This window comes from Rhinopithecus roxellana, chromosome 2, assembly GCF_007565055.1.
Source record: "Rhinopithecus roxellana isolate Shanxi Qingling chromosome 2, ASM756505v1, whole genome shotgun sequence".
NCBI lineage: Eukaryota > Metazoa > Chordata > Mammalia > Primates > Cercopithecidae > Rhinopithecus > Rhinopithecus roxellana.
Window position 1 is genome coordinate 180,431,127 of NC_044550.1, and position 21,912 is coordinate 180,453,038.

At 50.1% G+C, this 21,912-nt stretch overlaps 1 protein-coding gene across 3 annotated transcripts in view; it reads right to left on the reverse strand.

Annotated features, from left to right (window-relative positions):
• Positions 1–824: 824 nt before the first annotated feature.
• Positions 825–21,912, reverse strand: part of AFAP1 (actin filament associated protein 1) — a 192,588-nt gene continuing 171,500 nt past the window's right edge. For 2 of the 3 annotated variants that reach the window (XM_030924508.1, XM_030924519.1), the window contains 3 exons: positions 18,350–18,624; positions 14,436–14,600; positions 825–5,567 (listed from right to left, as the gene is read on the reverse strand). In XM_030924508.1, the coding sequence (XP_030780368.1) occupies positions 5,541–5,567; positions 14,436–14,600; positions 18,350–18,624 (467 nt within the window). In that variant the 3' untranslated portion in view covers positions 825–5,540. The remainder of the gene's footprint in view (positions 5,568–14,435; positions 14,601–18,349; positions 18,625–21,912) is intronic. The other variant, XM_010370025.2, reaches the window with a different exon arrangement.

Consider the following 21,912-nt stretch of genomic DNA (forward strand, 5'->3'; position numbering starts at 1 on the left):
ACTCGGGAGGCTGAGGCAGGAGAATGGCGTAAACCCAGGAGGCGGAGCTTGCAGTGAGCTGAGATGTGGCCACTGCACTCCAGCCTGGGCGACAGAGCAAGACTCCGTCTCAAAAAAATAAAATAAAATAAAAAAATAAAAATGGCCTATTAAAAGCTTTAACCGGACTCTGCCCGCACGACGAACCGTCCACCACAGAATAATTAGTGCAGCAGGGGACGCTCAGCCTTCTTGGACGCTGCCTGGGAGGACATGCTGCTCACAGCGTCAAAAGGCAGGCCGGGGGTGCTTGGAAAATGACTTCTCTCCTTGCAGACTCCTATTTAAACACAACAGCCTAGCTCAAATAACCCCCACTCCTTTGTAAAAAACCCTACCCAACAGCCTCAAACTTAACAGCTCTGTGATTCCAGAAATCTTTATACAGTCCTCTACACAAAAGACGCACCCGGGATCTCTTTCCGTGTCGTCTTGCCTGGAGCAAGCTCCCTGAGGGCTGGAGTTGTGGCTGACCCAATTCTATTTCCAGCACCTGGTACAGAGTCGGCCTCACCGCGGGTGCACACAACGTCTCTTGAACTGGATGTTCAGGTCTGTGGACTCAAAACTACTTTTTAATTCAAACCACGGTTCCTTCATCTGCCTGCTTCTTCCCTCCACGTGTCACTCCTGACCCCTCTCCCCTCCGTAGGTGGCCCAGGGTCAGCGAGAGACCTCCCCCCCGCCCCCGCCCCGCAACCCACCTGACAGCAAAGACTTCGGGAAACGCAGCCACTTCTCAGTCTGCAGCACACACCAAGGGCAGTCAAGACACTGGGGCTCGCGGAGAGAAGTTTATTCATACACAAAGGTGCACGCCAAGGGCGCCAGTCTAGGGTTACACCACGTGAAACAGTAGAAAAATCAACCGGGAAAGCAGGAAATTCAGTGAAGCTACTACAAAATGGGGCGAGTGGACTGAAAACTAGGATTTTCCTTGCAAGTTGCTTTTCATACAATTTTTACTTTATGAATTAAATACATTGAGAAACAGGGAAACTATATTTACAGTCGTTTAAAATGGGCACTACCAACATATTTACTTTAAAAAAACTTTGCTGTTTCTTTGCCTGTTTCTTTCAAAGAGAATTTTAAATATGACTTTCGCTTTTAAAAAATACAATCAGGAAATAATTACATTCTTAATATGAAAACATTTTACAACCTATCGCCGTGGTCAATTAATTCTGAGTATCATTTAAAAGTTGATGTTTAAATTTAAAGTATTTCCTTTCTTGTTAGAAAATCAAAAAGATTATCTCATTAAAAACACCTTTGGTCCCTAAGAATGATGATCTGAAGATCTCCTTTTGAAAGTATCTTCCACGGCTACACTAAAAAGACTGGGTAATACTTGTGCACAGTGAAGCTGAGATTTTCCGGAAGACCAAAGCTGGAACTATTTCATGAACTGCGGGCAGAAGGATGCGTCTGAAGCCCACCACTTCCCAGGCGCAGTTTCCTTCCCTTTACAGATGATGCAGTGGCCTGCTATGGCTTGGGGACTCACGAACAGAGGTGGCTTTGCTGTTTCCATGGTGCTGTGCCACGTGCTGACGGCAGGAATGTTTTGGTTTCACTTTAGTTTGTTTCACAGTATGAACCCAGCCCATCATGGGGATAAAACAGTGACAACCAGGAAAAAATGAATGATCCTCCTTCAAACTATGTCATGAACTTGAAGTTACTGTTCCCATTAGAAAATTATTTTGGTAAAAGTAAGAGGAAGGCAATAATTTCACATGGAAGTATTGCCACGACCTTTATGTAAGCTGCAGGGCACCCTGCCAGCCCACCCTGACACCTGGAGACCTCCAGGGCTGTGCTCCCAGAACAGGCTGTTTCAAGCATGGACATCCACCTGACTGCAGGGGCCACCTGTGAGCTCAGGGTGTCGGCCCTGCCCTGTGGCATGAGGTGCCTTTTCTCTAGATGCGGGTCACCGGCCATACTACAGGCTACCCATCCTTGGATGGTGTCAAATGACATGAGTTTGGAGCATGAACAGAGCACCTCACCTGGGTAGCAAAGTCTGTGGGCAAAATTTACATCCCCCCAAATAGTGGGTGAGTAAACAGCCTCCTTGGAAAGGTAAGGTGTGGCCACCAACAAGGGAGCTTTGCCCACAACCCTACACCTAACCCTAGCTTCAACACTGCCCTTTGAATCCCGTGCACAAGCACCAAATTGTGGCCATAATGATAATGAATCTCAAACTCCTTCCTGGGGGTGGCCTCCAGAGCTGAGGACAGACTTTTTGAAACAGACTTTTGAAAAGGAGTAAATCTCCACCTTTTAGGGTAGTTTTGTCTATTTAGAAATGGCCAATAATAACTTTGGGACGAGTAAGATACAGGGGAAGGTGAGGCCTGGCCACGCCAGGGCACAGGCACAGAGAGCAAGACGGGACTGACCCAGCTGGTAAATGGCCACCTGCCAGCCCCAAAGGAAGGTCTCAAGGAAGTCCCCATGGACAGTGGCCCGTGCTCCTGGGTGAAGTCTGGTGCCTGGGGTGACTCAGCAGACCCACACTGGTTACCCTGCAACCGCCGCGGACTCTGGAAGCCGAGGGAGGGAGCTACTGGCCTTGCAGACAGATAGGCCTTGCCCTAGTTTCCCCCAGATTCTGGGAAGAGGGAGCCATGGCCTGCCTGTCGGGCCTCTGCACCCCTCATCCTGGCTTCTCCGGGGACCCTGGCCTGCCTGTCCGGCCTTTGCACACCTCATCGTGGCTTCTCCGGGGACCCTGGCCTGCCTATCGGGCCTCTTGCCCCCGCAGCCTGGCTTCATTATGAAATCAGACACACTCGCAGCTGCCAGAGGCAAGGGGTGCTTGTTCCTGGGGCATGTTTTAGGAGGGTGATAAAATGAGATCACTGTCAGAATTCTGGCAAGATGGCTCGTGTGTGTCTAATATGTACAGCTATAAATTAAAAACTATTGAACATATACAAATAAATAACTTATTCTGAAGTAAATGCTTTAAACTTTCTGATCAAATGCGAAATTTCAAGGGCGTATCTGGCATCGAGGGAATCCAATGTCAGGGCCCTCTTCCAGGGCACCCGTTTTGAAAGGCTCCATGGACCACAGTGGGATTCGTGAAAGTTTGACTCCTCTTTAAAAGGCTTATGGTTGTGGCAGTGAATTACAAACCTGGATTTTTAAAACAAAATGTGCATGCTGGGAGTCGAGCACCAATCAGCTGTGCCCTTGGGCAAGTCTCTGCTCAGGCTCCGGGGCCTCCTTACCTGGTGAGGAAGCTGGCGGGTGATGGCTCAGGCCCATGTGACACACCGTGTGCCGCTCACGCCTCACCTGCCGGCTCGCCGCTGCCCCCCTGTGCTGGGCCAGGACTGAGACCTCAGGCTGGCCATCTCCCGCTTCTACTAACCACCAAAACCTCGCACAGTTCTCTTCGGTAGAGCAGGCTCCCAATCAGAACAACCCAAGAGCCTCAGCTGGGGAAACTCTCTGACCCGAAGGCAGCAAAACCTATGGGGGAGCAAACGTTTTTCCCTTTACAGAAAATGCATTCTGCGTGATACGAAGTGATCCCAGCTGCCTGCAGTGGTGGGAAGTCCCCACCGGAGGGAGGGCTCCTCTATGGCAACGCAGCGGACCAGCCCTGAGACGTGTGGCATCCCCGCCCGACCTGCCTGGATGTCCTAGCGGGAAGCTGGCATCACGGATGCTGGTGTCATGGGCCTCCACGGACTAGGCCGGGAGGAACGCGCGTCAGAGGAGGAACGCCAGCTGACGGCTCAGGAACCCAAAACGCTCCCGGCAGATGGCTTTGCGATCAATTCAAGTTTCAGGTGGACTCCAGCAGCTTCCAATTCTTGTAAAACTTTCTTATACATGGGGAGACCACTTTCCCACTCGAGTAATCCAACGTGGCCCCTGCAGGCCTCAAGCGCCACGACCTTAAACATGAATCGTAACTGTAAAGTCCCGTGTGCCACATGGCTGGCGCTGTGAAAGCATATCTGGGGGAAACTCATTGTCAGTGTTTTCCTGCCATCTCTTCCTCTGCGTGATAAAGGATATTCTGGACACTGGACAGAAGGCTTGCACCAAGTGTGACACCTCTCTATTCTCTGCTCAGGGAAGGGGCGGTCGCTGATGGGACTGGTCTCCGTGAACCCGCCTGCGGAGGCTTTCAGGGGCGACTTATTTTGTCATCAGTGACTGCGTCTTCCCGTAATGGAGAATTCCTGACAGCAGCCTCCAGGAGACCAAGAAATTAAATCTGATTTTTAAACCCAGGGAGTAGATACCAGCTCAAACCATGAACTCTGTTTTTTTTCCTTTATGCCTTAGGCATCTGAATTCTCCAAGCGATATTGCACAGAAGGCAAGTAAGAAAACTGGGAAAGAGGCCCCACCCATACCCACCCCACTCAGGAGAGGCGGCACGGCCAGGCCCACCCACACCTTCGTGGTTTAACTTGACAAGGTGGAGGAAGGGAGAGGGGCAGGAGGCCCTGGAATTCCTGCCTCATGCTCTAAGGTGTTATAGTTCCATGAGGGATCAAGTTCCAGAACTTGCCTCCCTTTCAAAGGACTGCCCTGGCCCCATGCAGCAGTAAACGTTCTGTACAGTGGCGAGGAGCCAGCCCCTGCCCCCAGAGGCTCCTGGTGGGAGGAGCACCTGCCGGCTCCGATGTGGATTAAGGGCTGCGGATGCCAGCCCAAGGGGGAGGAGGGCACACTGTTAGTGAAGGATTAGAACCCTCCCGCTACCTGTCAAAAGTAGCACAAATAATAAAATAAGGAACCTCTGAAAAATCCTTAGATCTAAGTGTGACACACAACAAAAAAAATTCTTAAAAAACAGGTTAAGAAGAATGGCAGCTTTTCATGTCTTGGTGACAAAAGCATCTGTCCAAAATATAATAAAAGGTAAAAAATGTTTCACAGTGTGATTTTCTCATGCCTTTACCTCTGATGATGAGGGGGATGGGCACGTGGGGAAGGTACGCCGAGACACAGAGTCCACGTCAGGGCTGCGTAAGCCCCTGGCCCTCCTGGTGGGTGTGCGAGGCGAGCCCAGTGCCCAGGCGCCAGCCACACTCATGCCCGGGGCAGCCGGGGATCCAAGCTCTTCCCCGTCGAAAGGTTTCACTTGGGGGCTCACAGAACCATCCATCCTCAGTCCAGGGCTGGGCTGGAATCAGTGAAAGCAATGGCTTAACTGGTTAGAAAGATGTCACTTTGCCTGATAGCATCCTTTCAAACACCTTTCCATCACTTGTTTTTGTTTTTTAACAAAGTTAGGGACCAAAGTCTTACAAGTACATCTTTTTTAAAGGCGCCAGTATACAGTAGAAGGAATGCAAGTGGGCCTGGGTGAGAGGCGCTGGCCTCAGAGCTCGGTCGTGAAGCCTCTGGAGTCGCGCAGCTGAGGCCACTCTGGGCAGAGCTTCCTGCCGTCACACAGATGAGGACACGGGCAAGGGGGTGTGCAGTCTCTGAGGCTGGAGCAGTCCTGCTGTCCCCTATGTCCCGTTCTTCAATTCCCATTCCTAGAGAAAAGGAAAGTCTTGTAAGTCGACAGGGCAAGAGAATCAGGCTGGTTGGGACAAGCCACGCCACCATCCACATCCAACTCAGAGCAGGTGGGTGCTCGGCTACTGCAGAAAGCTAAACAGAATCAATGACCAATGACCCGGCAATTCCACTGCTAGGTATTTACCTATCAGAATGGAGAGCATGGTCTCCAGCAGATACCACACACCCCGTTCACAGCAGCATGACTCACACTAGACAGGAGGCGGAGGCAACCTAATATCCACCAATGGAGAGACACATAAGACATGGCGAGTACAGACACCACCACATATTCAGCCTTAAAAAGGAAGCGCTTCTGACACATGCTGCAGCCTGGATGAACCTCGAGGACATGATCAGAAACAAGCCAGTGACAAAAGGATAAATCCTGTAACGATTTCACTTACATGAGGGACCTGGAGAAGTCTAACCAGGACAGACAGTGGGCCACGCGCAGTGGCTCACACCTGGAATCCCAGTACTGTGGGAGGCACAGACAGGAGGATGGTGTGAGGCTAGTTCTGAGACCCGCCTGGGCAACACAGCGAGACCTCATCTCTATTTCAAAAAATGCAAAAACAAAAAAAGAAGTAGAATAGTAGGTATCGAGGGCTGGGGTGGGGGGACTGGGGAGTTAGTGTTTAATGGAGACAGAGCTTCAGTTTGGGAAGATGAGAAAGTTCTGGAGAAGGATGGTGGTGATGGCTGTGCAACAATGGGAATGTGCTTAATGCCACTCAACTATAGACTTAAAAATGCTTTAAATGGTCAATTTTACATTGTGTTTATTTTACCATAATAGAAAAATGTTTTTTTAAAAAATACGTGGATGCTTAACTCCAGTCAGTGGAGCAGCTGGACTTGTTCCATCCATAGGCCCTGAGTGCTGGTTGCGGATGGCTGTGGTCTACGCAGTGCCAGCAAAGCGAGAGCAGGGACAGTGGGCACCGGGCAGGCACTGTGCTATGCACTGGGTACGGCTGTGTCTGGTCCGATGACAGTCCTGCAAGGTGGACAGTACTCCCACTTCATAAGTGAGGAGACAGGTAGCTGCGGGGCTCATGCCTGGAACCCCAGCACTTGGAGGGGCTGAGTGAGGTGGGAGGATTGCGTGACACCAGCCTGAGCAACACAGGGAGACCCCAACTCTACAAAAAATACAAAAATTAGCTGGGTGTGGTGGTGCACACCCGTAGTCGCAGCTATTCGGTAGGCTGAGGTGAGAGGATTGCTTGAGCCCGGGAGTTTGAGGTTGCAGTGAGCCATGACCGTCACTGCACTTGAGCCTGGTCAACAGGGCAAGACCCTGTCTCAATCGATCGATAAGGAGACAGAGGCTTAGTGACTTGCCTTACGTCCAAAGTGATGAAGCTGGGCCCCCAAACCACCATTCCACAGCAAAGGCCTCCCATCTCCACTTTGCCCTGCTGCCTCCCAACAGGCCACACTCTGGCTTTCATATCTGCTTCTCTACACACACCCATGCCCGTTCTCCACCTGACATCACCTGGCCAGCCTCATGTATCCTGAGGACTAGGCTTCAGTGATTCCCCTCCACCCTGTGCCCCTTCCTGCCCTGACTCAGGGAGGCAATGCTCCCATCTTCTGTGCAGTTTCTGTGCTTTTCAACAAGCCATGTCACAGCAATAAATGTACCTGCCCCTCCCTACCGGATACACACCCTCCATGTTCTTCCTCACTTCTTCCTTTCCAGCCACTCATCTTTGGGTCCTCCACACCCAGTGCAGCTGCACAGAGGCAGAAGCCTGGGCTACTCCTGGTCTCTGGAGCTATGTGGATTTGAAATGGGGGGATTTGAAATGGGGTTTGGTCATGGGATTGAGTTCCAGAAAGAGGAGGCAAAAGAGCAGACACAGGTCAGAGCAGCAGCAGACACCATGCAGGACAGAGGCCCTCAGTTCCCTGGCATGGATGGCTCTGGAGGAGGACAGCAGAAGGCAGAGATGCCAGGGCCAGACTTTCTGTGCCTCAGCCACTGTGGGGGGGGGGGGGGGGTGGAAGTTGCTTCATCTCTCTGAGCCTTGGTACAACGTGAGTCCCACCAAAGACTTCAAAGTGCAATTGGGAAGGTCAAAGGAGAAAAGCTCTGTGAAAGCCCCGACCACAGCACCTGGCACACCATAAGCCTGGCCACCAAAGACGGGCTTTCTTTTCTGTGCCCGGTGATCCTGTGGCGGGATGCAGATGCCTGACTCCTACTCTATTTCCAAGGGCTCATTAACTGGGTCATGAGTACACTGCACGTCTCTGCATGCTGCATACAATGAACAATTTCTCACCTTTTCTCAATCAAGAGCTCAAGTTCAACTCATGGTTAAATGCACAATGCTAGCAAATCTGGCAGAAATAAACACCAAACCACAGCGATGTTGAGGCACTCTGACTCTTGGCGGAAGTGTTCTGCAGAAGGGAGGATGGTTAGCTGGGTACGCCTCATGCCTACTTGCCCCTTCAGCAGCCTCCCTGGGATAGCTATGTGGGCTGTTGTAAGCAGAGAAGATGCCCAGGGGACAAGGTCACGAGGTTGGCGCTCAAGGGCAGTCCTCTGTTGTACACATCCCCCATTTCCTCCCAGGCAGTGGGGGTTTGAGAGAGGGAAGACCCCATGTTACCTCCACATGGTGCCACATATGTTTAGCAAACAAGTCTAGGAAACAGTGACATTTCCAAGCCCAGGTCACACTGGCCACAGAATAAGTGACAGGATGAGAACCTGTAGACTCTGCTCAACTCAGAGCAGGGCAGGAAACAGAATCTCCAGGTGAATGTCCCTTGGGACATGGCCTGCCCAGATGAAGGGAAGGGACACCTAGCCTGGAGCTGTGCCTGGTGGGTGGTTCTGAGCCAGGAAGCCCTGGGGCATGGGACTGGAAGCCGTCTGACTTTCTGGAACCCTCTCTCGTGCTCAGTGCTCCTCACCGAGAGCTGGAAGGTATTTCAGGAATACTGCAGCTGGGCAGTGCTTCCCACATCCAGAATACGTCAGACCCCTTGGTCCTCAGAAAAAGGCAGGAGGCAGATGACAAGTTTACGATACCCAAATGCATTCATGTTCTCAGCGTCTACAGGCTCCACCACAATCCCCACCTCCAACCGGGGGTCCCTTGTCACTGTTCTCAGAAATCCTGGGAAACCCTGCTCAGTCTGTCCCCTTCCGACTTCTGCAACAAGATCCTCAGCTGGAGGGACGAGAGAGGCTTCCGCTGTTTTCTGGACCTGTCAGCGGGAACCCGTCTGGACAGCTGGCTGGGCATCCGAGGTGGCCCAGGATCACTCGCTTCCCATTCACCGAGAGGGAGCAGAAGGGAGGGGGCGCCTGAACCTCTGCATGATGGAAGCACACGCAGTGACAGGAGCCCTTTCGAGGGTCGGGACCACAGAATTTTCAGTCCAATTTCTTTGATGATAAAGAAACCAAATAGATGAAGTCCATTTACAGCATCTCTCATCTGCAGGTCCTTGGCGGGATGTCATCGGGCACCTCAGTTCTAAACACCCCCCAGGCAAAACATATTCCTCCATCAGCGAGCCCAGTGGTCACCAGCTGAGAACACTTGGCAAATACGAAGAAACGCAACGGAGATGACAGTCAGCCATTCCTCCCTTCCCCAGACTCACCAACACACACGGTCTTCAGTACATGGATCTGCTCTGGGGGACAGCTGGGGACAACCATGTTTCTTAGGGGCCCTCCTGTGAGCAAACCCCAAAGAGCACAGCAGGTGGGCGGTACTCATATTCCCATCTCGCAGGAAATACCTATTCCTGCCAGCTCGGAGTGGGCTCCAAAAGCTGCAAAGAATGCCCGCCCGGCTGGGCGCAGCGGCTCACGCCTGTAATCCAGCACTTCGGGAGGTAGGAGGATCACCTGAGCCCAGGAGTTCACCACTAGCCTGGGCGATACTGCCAAACCTCATCTCTACAAAGAATACAATAAATTAGCTGGGCATATTGGTGTACACCTGTAGTCTCAGCTACTTGGGAGGCTGAGGTGGGAGGATCAACTGAGCCCAGGAGATCAAGGCTGTGATGGCACCATTGTACTCAGCCTGGGCCACAGAGTGAGGCCCTGCTTTAAGAAAAAAAAAAAAGAAAAGAAAAGTTAATTCCGGCAGTAAGAGGAACCCACAGAGCTGGTACAGGGAGGGCTCCTGCGTTCCAGCCCCTCGGGGTGGGGCAAACCACATTCCTATGGCTCCCCAGCTCACGCCATCATAAGCCGTGCGCTTTCACACACACAGCACTTTCTGCTGCTGCAGCCAGGACCCGTTTGCTTTGATCAACTACTGTGTTTTAAAAATTTCTGAGGTTTTAAAGTTTAGCATCAAAACTTGCTAGTGGCTAATCCCATGAGAAGACTGGACGCTGCCTCAGAAGGGACTAAAGAGGTTCCTCCGAGGCCCTCAGAGCCTGATTCACGCAGCTGGCGGTGCTGGGGAGGGGGCTAGAGGCAAGTTTATTCCTGGACTCTTTTTTTTTTTTTTAATTTTTTATTTTTCTATAATACTTTAAGTTCTAGGGTACATGTGCACAACGTGCAGGTTTGTTACATAGGTATACATGTGCCATGTTGGTGTGCTGCACCCATTAACTTGTCATTTACATTAGGTATATCTCCTAATGCTATACCTCCCCCCTCCCCCCTCCCCACAATAGGACCCAGTGTGTGATGTTCCCCTTCCTGTGTCCAAGTGTTCTCATTGTTCAATTCCCACCTATGAGTGAGAACATGTGGTATTTGGTTTTCTGTTCTTGCAACAGTTTGCTGAGAATGATGGTTTCCAGCTGCATCCATGTCCCTACAAAGGACACAAACTCATCCTTTTTTATGGCTGCATAGTATTCCGTGGTATATATGTGCCACATTTTCTTAAGGGATCAGTCTGTCATTGATGGACATTTGGGTTGAATCCAAGTCTTTGCTATTGTGAATAGTGCCGCAATAAACATACGTGTGCATGTGTCTTTATAGCAGCATTATAAGTCTATAATCCTTTGGGTATATCCCCAGTAATCGGATGGCTGGGTCAAATGGTATTTCTAGTTCTAGATCCTTGAGGAATCGCCACACTGTTTTCCACAATGGTTGAACTAGCTTACAGTCCCACCAACAGTGTAAGAGTGTTCCTATTTCTCCACAGCCTCTCCAGCACCTGTTTCCTGATTTTTAAATGATTGCCATTCTAACTGGTGTGAGATGGCATCTCATTGTGGTTTTGATTTGCATTTCTCTGATGGTGAGTGATGATAAGCATTTTTTCATGTGTCTGTTGGCTGTATGGATGTCTTCTTTTGAGAAGTGTCTGTTCATATCCTCTGCCTACTTTTTGATAGGGTTGTTTGCTTTTTTCTTGTAAATTTGTTTGAGTTCTTTGTAGGTTCTGGATATTAGCCCTCTGTCAGATGAGTAGATTGCAAAAATTTTCTCTCATTCTGTAGGTTGCCTGTTCACTCTGATGGTAGTTTCTTTTGCTGTGCAGAAGCTCTTTAGTTTAATTAGATCCCATTTGTCAATTTTGGCTTTTGTTGCCGTTGCTTTTGGTGTTTTAGACATGAAGTCCTTGCCCATGCCTATGTCCTGAATGGTATTACCTAGGTTTTCTTCTAGGGTTTTTATGGTTTTAGGTCTAACATTTAAGTCTCTAATCCATCTTGAGTTAATTTTCGTATAAGGAGTAAGGAAAGGATCCAGTTTCAGCTTTCTACTTATGGCTAGCCAATTTTCCCAGCACCATTTATTAAATAGGGAATCCTTTCCCCATTTATTGTTTTTGTCAGGTTTGTCAAAGATCAGATGGCTGTAGATGTGTGGTATTATTTCTGAGGTTTCTGTTCTGTTCCACTGGTCTATATCTCTGTTTTGGTACCAGTACCATGCTGTTTTGGTTACTGTAGCCTTGTAGTATAGTTTGAAGTCAGGTAACGTGATGCCTCCAGCTTTGTTCTTTTGGCTTAGGATTGCCTTGGCAATGCGGGGTCTTGTTTGGTTCCATATGAACTTTAAAGCAGTTTTTTCCAATTCTGTGAAGAAAGTCATTGGTAGCTTAATGGGGATGGCATTGAATCTATAAATAACCTTGGGCAGTATGGCCATTTTCACGATATTGATTCTTCCTATCCATGAGCATGGTATGTTCTTCCATTTGTTTGTGTCCTCTTTTACTTCACTGAGCAGTGGTTTGTAGTTCTCCTTGAAGAGGTCCTTGTAAGTTGGATTCCTAGGTATTTTATTCTCTTTGAAGCTATTGTGAATGGGAGTTCACTCATGATTTGGTTTGTAGTTCTCCTTGAAGAGGCCCTTGTAAGTTGGATTCCTAGGTATTTTATTCTCTTTGAAGCTATTGTGAATGGGAGTTCATTCATGATTTGGCTCTCTGTTTGTCTGTTACTGGTGTATAGGAATGCTTGTGATTTTTGCACATTGATTTTGTATCCTGAGATTTTGCTGAAGTTGCTTATCAGCTTAAGGAGATTTTGGGCTGAGACAATGGGGTGTTCTAAATATACAATCATGTCATCTGCAAACAGGGACAATTTGATTTCTTCTTTTCCTGACTGAATACCCTTTATTTCTCTTGCATGACTGCCCTAGCCAGAACTTCCAACACTATGTTGAATAGGAGTGGTGAGAGAGGGCATCCCTGTCTTGTGCCAGTTTTCAAAGGGAACGCTTCCAGTTTTTGCCCATTCAGTATGATATTGGCTTTGTCATAAATAGCTCTTATTATTTTGAGATATGTTCCATCAATACCAAATTTATTGAGAGTTTTTAGCATGAAGGACTGTTGAACTTTGTCAAAGACCTTTTCTGCATCTATTGAGATAATCATGTGGTTTTTGTCTTTGGTTCTGTTTATATGCTGGATTACGTTTATTGATTTGTGTATGTTGAACCTGCCTTGCATCCCAGTGATGAAGCCCACTTGATCATGGTGGATCAGCTTTTTGATGTGCTGCTGGATTCGGTTTGCCAGTATTTTATTGAGGATTTTTGCATCAGGGATGTTCATCAGGGATACTGGTCTAAAATTCTCTTTTTTGGTTGTGTCTCTGTCAGGCTTTGGTATCAGGATGATGTTGGCCTCGTAAAATGAGTTAGGGAGGATTCCCTCTTTTTCTATTGATTGGAATAGTTTCAGAAGAAATGGTACCAACTCCTCCTTGTACCTCTGGTAGAATTCGGCTGTGAATCTGTCTGGTCCTGGACTTTTTCTGGTTGGTAGGCTATTAATTATTGCCTCAATTTCAGAGCCCGCTATTGGTCTATTCAGGGACTCAACTTCTTCCTGGTTTAGTCTTAGGTGAGTGTATGTGTCCAGGAATTTATCCATTTCTTCTAGGTTTTCTAGTTGATTTGCGTAGAGGTGTTTACAGTATTCTCTGATGGTAGTTTGTATTTCTGTGGGGTCGGTGGTGATATCCCCTTTATCATTTTTTATTGCGTCTATTTGATTCTTCTCTCTTTTCTTCTTTATTAGTCTTGCTAGCGGTCTATCAAATTTGTTGATCTTTTCAAAAAACCAGCTCCTGGATTCATTGATTTTTTTGGAGGGTTTTTGGTGTTTCTATCTCCTTCAGTTCTGCTCTGATCTTAGTTATTTCTTGCCTTCTGCTAGCTTTTGAATGTGTTTGCTCTTGCTTCTCTAGTTCTTTTAATTGTGATGCTAGGGTGTCAATTTCAGATCTTTCCAGCTTTCTCTTGTGGGCATTTAATGCTATAAAAATTTCCCTCTACACACTGCGTTAAATGTGTCCCAGAGATTCTGGTATGTTGTATCTTTGTTCTCAATGGTTTCAAAGAACGTCTTTATTTCTGCCTTCATTTCGTTATGTACCCAGCAGTCATTCAGGATCAGGTTGTTCAGTTTCCATGTAGTTGAGCGGTTTTGATTGAGTTTCTTAGTCCTGAGTTCTAGTTTGATTGCAGTGTGGTCTGAGAGACAGTTTGTTATAATTTTTGTTCTTTTACATTTGCTGAGGAGTGCTTTACTTCCAACTATGTGGTCAATTTTGGAATAAGTGTGATGTGGTGCTAAGAAGAATGTATATTCTGTTGATTTGGGGTGGAGAGTTCTGTAGATGTCTATTAGGTCCGCTTGGTGCAGAGATGAGTTCAATTCCTGGATATCCTTGTTGACTTTCTGTCTTGTTGATCTGTCTGATGTTGACAGTGGGGTGTTGAAGTCTCCCATTATTATTGTATGGGAGTCTAAGTCTCTTTGTAAGTCTCTAAGGACTTGCTTTATGAATCTGGGTGCTCCTGTATTGGGTGCATATATATTTAGGATAGTTAGCTCTTCCTGATGAATTGATCCCTTTACCATTATGTAATGGCCTTCTTTGTCTCCTTTGATCTTTGATGGTTTAAAGTTTGTTTTTTCAGAGACTAGGATTGCAACCCCTGCTTTTTTTTGTTTTCCATTTGCCTGGTAGATCTTTTTCTTTGTTTTTCTAAAGAATCACACATCTAAGTGCTGAAGAGGACTTCAGGGGTTGCCTGGTCTAATCTCCACCTCACCAATGAGAAAACTAGTCCAGAGGAGTCCAGGGCTTGCCTGAGTCTGAGATGACCCTGGAGCCGACTGTTGGCACTGGGGCTAAATGGTCAGCACCTTTGGGTCACTGTTCACCTTTGAGAACCCACTTCCTAACAGGATCTGCGGGGTGGTGAGAGCTCGATAAGCACCCATTCCAAGATGTCTACTGAAGGCTGAGTGCCAAGTGGATGGAGAAGGATAGGCTCCCTATTCACACCTGAGAATGCTGGGAGGTTAAAGAACCCGGACACCCCCGGACCAGTGCCCCCAGAAATCAGGGCTCACCTTGGCCTTCCGCAACACATGTCCTCGGCAGGGGGAGCTGCCCGGGGCCACCTGGCTCTTCTTCAGGACAGCTGCGCTGTTCACTGGCACGGGGCCCTCGGTGTCACTGGTGTCACAGCTGGAGATAGGCGAGTTCTCCAGGGTCCGGTGCCTGAACACTGGAGACTTAACAGAGAGAGAACCCCATGTGAGGAGTGGTTTCTAGGCCACTGGTATTATCCAGCAGGAAAATGGTTTATTTCAAGGAAGAAGTAAGTTCTGGAAATGGGCAAAAATAGCAGCAGCAGGAAGGACTGCCAGGCAGTCAGTGCCTCACCCCCAGATCCTCTCCCAACATTCACAGCCAGGGAGCAGAGGCTCTGAGGGGCTGGTGGAGGCTCCAAGGGGTGCTCCGACTCCCAGCCATGCCTGGGAAGCAGTGAGGGTGGGATTCCTGCCTGAGTCTTTTGCACTCAAAGTGAGGCTCTTCCACGCAGGCTAGTCAGTCCCTTTGTGCAGGGCTTTATGGTTTTCAGAGCTTTTCTGGGGTCAGTGTCCTAGAGATGCTGAAGTAGCAGAAAGCGCCAGCACTCAGGGCAGAACTGGCTCCCAGGATGCAGCCCCACTGAGTGGGGCTCGCTGGAGAAAAGCAGGCACCAGAAGCACAGAGGCCTTCCGAGTGTTTACGGCAGCTCCATATGCCAGAGGAGGAGGTGTTCAGGAAGACTCAAAATAGAACAACATGTGTCCTGAGCTGCCAAGGCCCCCATCGCTGGCTCTTCCGTATGGGATCCCAAACTGCTCTCTGGGGAAAAACGCCAGTCTGCTGAGCCTTCTCTCAAATGAAGTCTCCAAGGAAGAGACACTTCCTAGGATTCCTGCCAAAATGTGTCATGTAAAAAATATTGCTCAGGGTATATGGCACGCTGTTTTAGAGCAGTGTTTCAATTACCAGGAAAATGGGCAGCTCAGGGTCCCCTGTGGGCTTTACTGACCACGACCCCCAGGCAGCCAACTTGACTTAGGCGGTGGCACTCCCTGGCTGCCAGGGAGGAAGCCTGGGTAGTGGTGAGTGAACACAATGGAATGATGATGAGGACATCTCTGTCTGGCAGAGGCCAGGCCAGGCTGTGAGTAAAAGGGGCAGGTGACCCGAAGACCTGCATCTCGAGAGGGGTCCACCGAACCAGCCACTCTCCCAAGGACACGGTCTGGGCAGCAGCGGGGCAGACTCCTTCCCCAGGTGCTGGGACAGAGGATGGCACCAGGGACATCCGCCCTCAAAAGAGAGGGGAAGTCGCAAAGCACAGTGGACTGGGACAGGGGAAGCGGAGGCAGCAAGCCAGGCCCAGGCCCCCAAAGGATACTTGGGCCAAAGGAAAAGTGAGGGGGGTGGCGAGGCAGGAGCTGGAAAAGGGGCCTGAGGGAAGCTCGGGTGATGGGGGGTGGAAGAACGTGGAGCCACCACAGAAGAGAGTGGGCAGCTGTGCCGAAGGTCACCGGATCGGGGAGTGAGGACTAACATGTCTGCTGGATGGGAATGCCAGGGGCCACCATGACGAAAGCAGGTGCAATGAGAAGCCACACTCAGAAAGTGGAGGTGTCGGGGGGCAGAGGACACTGCAAGCATGGAGAACTGCCTCCAAAGTTCACCTTGGAAGGAAAGTCAAGAACACAGGGCAAGGGGACAGTCACCAGGGGGAGCAGGCCAGGCGGAACCTTCTTTTTTTAAGGATGGATTCAACTAGAGAACCTTGAATGCTTGGAAAAAGCTGACAGAAAAGCTGAATATATAGGAGAAGGCTCCTCCCAGGTGTCTGGAAGTCAGGAAGGGTCGGATCGAGGCACTGACCAGAGTCCAGGAAGCCCAGCCCCTCCACTCAAACAGGACCAGAGGACGGGGCGGGACAGCTCCTCAGAGCACTCCTGCACTGCCACCACCCTCCATGCAGGACACAGGACAAGCAGCATAGGGGACTGTGTGTACTCCTGCCTCAGATCACCACAGACGGAGGGGCACGGGGCTCCATGAAGCAAGCGAAGACCCCTGCCCTATCTCAGCCAATGCCCACAGCTTCACTGCCACTCTCACTGCACCTGACCCACCATGTTCTTGTCCCCATTTATGCTGGATGAGGGGCCAGGGACACCCAAGGGGCCTCCTGGTCCTTGGATTCCAAATCCCCCTGCACCCCTCCTCCTCAGCCCTGCTTCACTGTTGCCACAGATCTGTCCGCATCTGACACCAATGTATTTTATTGGTTTGCCTCCCTCACAAGAATATAAGCTCCATGAAACGGGGATTGTCACCTATCTTGTTCACAACTGCAGGCCTAGAGTAGTTTGTAGCACACAGAGGGAGAACAGAACACAGGCTGGGCACAGTGGCCCCCGCCGGTAACCACAGCAACTCAAGAGGTGAGGTGGGAGGAGCACTTGAGCTCAGGAGTTCAAGAAAGAACACAGCATATGCATATGTGTATACACACACACCTTTATATATTAAATAGTATGTATCTCGCATAAATAATTGTATTTTATATATAACATATAAATGTTGAATTTACATGATTTTATGTAATACATAATGTATATAATGATATCAACAAGCAACTGTTGGATGAGTGGAATGAATGAATGCACGCATGTATACGCTTGGGAAGACGTGAACGAACACAGGTGCTTCAGTGAGCACTGTGCCAAAAGCCTCTGCACACACAGTCCTGTGCAGCGGTCATTATTATTTTCTCCATTTTACAGATGAAAAACTCAGGGCCTAGAGAAGTCAAGAGATTTTAAGCCCTAGTCTGTGTGACCCCAGAGCTGCCTCTTGAACACCCCAAAGAACTGTGCACGAGTGGCTGGGTTTGTGGTTTGAGGACAGAGCAGTGACCTCGCTGCTTGCTCAGCTCTGCAGCCAGGAGGGAGGTTGTCCTCTGGGTTGGAGGTGATGGCTGGGGTGCCACAGGAGCCTGGTGCGGGGATGGGGGGCTCGGAATAGAAGGGGAGAGTAAGGAAGAGCAGGCCGTACGGGGGGGTGCCTGGCAGGGGCTAGCAAGTGACTGAAACTCAGGGCTGTTGTCAACCCATAAATGTGTCAGTCTTCCCCACAAACCTGCCCAAGGCTCACATGGAGCAGTGGTGGGTTCAACCAGGCTCAGCATTTTACCAAGGGGCTGGGAAAGAAGAACCTAGAAGGGAAGCATTCAGGACGCAGTGGGTGGGGACCCAGGGGCACCCGTGGTGTTTCAGCTGGGACAGGGGCCGAAGTCCAGCCGACCCTCACCGGCTGCCTGTTCTGTCTGCCCTGCAGGTGCGTTTACTCCTCTGGGCCCAGTGCCTCCCTCACTCAATGGAAGTGACGGCATCCAACTCACAAGACAGGAGACTCAACAGAATGACCAAGTGGAGAAGACATCTAAGTTCTCAGCGACCTCGCCGAATGAGTGAAGAGGAACCAGGGCGGGGAAGACTCACGAGGGAAGAGGAGACCGCTTTGTTCTGTTCGATTCTAAGAGGACACAGACCGCGCCATTCACTTCAGTTTCCCCAGCACCTGGCTTAACTCTCAGACATGCTCAACAGTCTACAAGGACTGGCTATCTAATGAACCGGTGTCAAATTAGGACCTGGTTCAGAAGAGACATGAGGACTGGATCTGTTCTAAACAGATGGTGCAAAGGGGAAAGGCACAGACAGACTTCAGTGTTTCCATGCCGTTTAACATTTCAGCAAGAGGTAAGAAAGCATGTCGGGAACACAGGCCCGGCTGATGAAAGTGTCTGATGCTAACACATGAACTGTCTTCTCCTGGGCACGCTAAGGGACCACAAGCAAGCTACGCCCCAGAGCCACTCCACATTCTCTCTGGGTGCACCGGCTCTTGGTCATGCAAGGCCGTGCCAGCCTCCAAGGTGAGCCAGAAGGACACACACCTGTGGATTCGATGTTCCTGACTTGGGCTCGATGGCCAGCCCCAGGGTGACTCCGCCCGCCAGTGCTTTCTTCAGGCTCTCCTTGACCTCCGTCAGCTCCAGCTCCAGGCTGACGCGCTCCGCCTCCTTCTGCCGGCACTCCTCCTCCAGCTGCTTCAGCTTCTCCTCCAGAATCGCCTGTGGCTTCCTGCCTGGAATCCCCAGAAACGCCCTCACTCCCGCGGCCGGCACAGGTTCTCCAAACAACAGAGAAGGCACCTGGTCCCCAAAAAGACCTTCCACAAAACGTTTGAGGTTGAGCTCCCCTGACTTAGATCCTCGTTGCAAAACTTAAATTCAGCAGTTCTCGAAGGGACCAGAGTCCTCCTCCAACCACTTCCCTTTGCTGCAGCTGTGAAGGCTCGGACCAGGCAATGGGAGACGCTGATTCTCACCAAGGCTGGGAGCTCCTGGATCTGGGACTCAATGTATTCTCATTTTGAAACGTGGACCCTAAACTCCACAGTTCCTGAAGCTGCCACTGCATTGCGGTGTGAACCCCATCCTTCCCTAACGCTCCACCGATCCCTCAGTCATCTTATTTGCCCCTGAGGCAATGAACAGTAGCACAGCTTGCATCTCTACTGGACATGGCACACGTTTCTTTAAGGTACGTTCACTTATTTTATTTGAGGTTTGCTGCAGGGACCTAAGACGCACCCACGGAACAGATGAGAACACCAGTCCCAAGAGGTGAATGGACTTGTGCCCAGGGTCTGGGCCGGTGCTGGCCAGCAGGCGAGGTTCTCTTTTTCAAAGCCAAAAGCACCCCTGGCCTTCCTGCATCTTCACTATCCTGCAAGCTTGGAACACGGGAGAAATGGTACTTCTGTCTCGTTAAACTCCATGCCCCGCCCCATTCTCTGGCACAGCCTCCTCCCGTAGGGTCGGCCTCAGGCTGCAGGCCACATTCTGGTTCCTCCTTTGGGTCAGCCTGCCCTGCCCTGCGGACACCTGCCTTCCCTCCTCTAAACTCCAAAAGCATTTCCTTTCATCAAATCATCGAGGCACAAAGTCCAGAAAGGTTGGAGCTGGTAATCGCCTGTTGGGGTGTGCGTCAGCTCTTCCCCGCACGGCGAGCCACAGAAAGTCCGCAGCTTCCTCTCGGGACCGCCCAGGCCTCTGCGGCATCTAAAGAATTCGTCCCAGCCCAGACTAGTACAATTTCAATCTAAGGAGCCAGTCTTCCACAGTCTAAGCACCAAGCTGCACGGGAGGCCATGCGTATGTAAGCGGTGCCACCCCAGGGTCAGGAGCTGAGCACCAGCTCCCGCCAGCAGGAACGCACACGCCTGGCCCAGGGGTTCCGCTCTGGCTCCAGACTCAGTTCCAGTGACTGCGCCCTGACTTTTAGTCCCTCTCTGGTGTCTGTATTCCACTAGCTTGGCCTCTTCCCCGATGCATCCCAAGACAGATGTTGCCTTGCTCTCACCTCTCCCTTCTCAAGAAACGAGGGGCTTCTACCCATGCAGAGATGTCTTGCCTCGCCTGGACTTCTGAGTATCACTCCCCCTGTGGGCTACCCTCCGTGGAGAAATCCAGCTGATCCCTCCTACACAGTGACCACAATCTACTGAGCCCTGCGGATACAGGGGCCATCCTCCAGTCAGCGCCAGATGCCGGAACAGGTCCCCCATCACCTCCCCTGCCTCGGGGAGCAGCGGTGGGTCCGGCCCTGGCCTCCGCCTGCATGCCGCATGTTTGACCACCCCTGCACCTGCCTTGCAGTTACCAGCAATGTTTCCAAGCCCCAAGAAACACTGTGAAATAACCCACTCTTACCAAATAACTCACTGTCATGAAATAACCCACTCTTACTAACCCACTCTCACCCACTAATGCACTCTCACCCACTAACCCACTCTTACTCTCACCATAACCCACTAACCCACTCTTACCCACTAACCCACTCACACCAACTAACCCACTCTTACTAATCCACTCTCACCAATCTCACCAAATAACCCACTCTCACCCACTAACCCACTCACACCAACTAATACACTCTTACCCACTCTTACTAACCCACTCTTACTAACTAACCCACTTTCACCAACTAACGCACTCTTACCTACTCTCACCCACTCACCCACTCCCACCTGCTAACCCACTCTCACCCACTAACCCACTCTTACTCACCAACTAACTCACTCTCACCCACTAACCCACTCTTATTAATCCACTCTCACCAAATAACCCACTCTCACCCACTAACCTGCACACACCAACTAATCCACTCTTACTAACCCACTCTTAACTAACCCACTTTCACCAACTAACCCACTCTCACCCACTCTTACTCACTGTCACCCACTAACTCACTCTCACCAAATAACCCACTAACCTAACTCACACCCACTAACCCACTCTCATCCACTCACCCACTCACACCAAGTAACCCGCTCTTACTAACCCACTCTCACCCACACACACCAAGTAACGTGCTCTTACCAACTAACCCACTCACACCAACTGACCTACTCTTACTAACCCACTCTCACCAAATAACCCACTAACCCACTCTCACCAACTAAAGCACTCTCACCAACTAACCCACTCTTATTAACCCACTCTCACCAAATAAACCACTAACCCACTCTCACCCACTAACCCACTACCTCCCACTAACCCACTCTCACCAACTAACCCACTCACACCAACCCACTCTCACCAAATAATCCACTCTGACCCACTGACCTACTCTTACCCATTCTCACCAGATAACCCACTAACCCACTCTTACTAACCCACTCTCACCCACTAACCCACTCTTAGTCTCACCCAGTCTTACTGTCACCCACTAACCCACTCTCACTAAATAACCCACTCTTACTAACCCACTCACACCAAGTAACCCACCTTACTAACCTACTCTAATTAACCCACTCTCACCCACTAACCCACTCTCACCCACTCACACCAACTAACCCACTCTCATCAACGAACCCACTCTTACCCACTCACCCACTCTTACCAACTAACCCACTCACACCAACTGACCTACTCTTACTAACCCACTCTCACCAAATAACCCACTCTTATTAACCCACTCTCACCAAATAAACCACTAACCCACTCTCACCCACTAAACCACTCTCACCCCACCAACCCACTCTCACCAAATAAACCACTAACCCACTCTCACCCACTAACCCACTACCTCCCACTCACCCACTAACCTACTCTCACCAACCCACTCTCACCCACTCACACCAAGTAACCCGCTCTTACCAACTAACCCACTCACACTAACCCACTCTCACCAAATAATCCACTCTGACCCACTGACCCACTCTTACTAACCCATTCTCACCAGATAACCCACTAACCCACTCACACCAACTAACCCACTCTTACTAACTCACTCTCACCCACTCACCCACTCTCACCCACTAACCCACTTACTCTCACCCAGTCTTACTGTCACCCACTAACCCACTCTCATCAAATAACCCACTCTTACTAACCCACTCTCACCCACTAACCCACTCCCACCCGCTAACCCACTCTCACCCACTGACCCA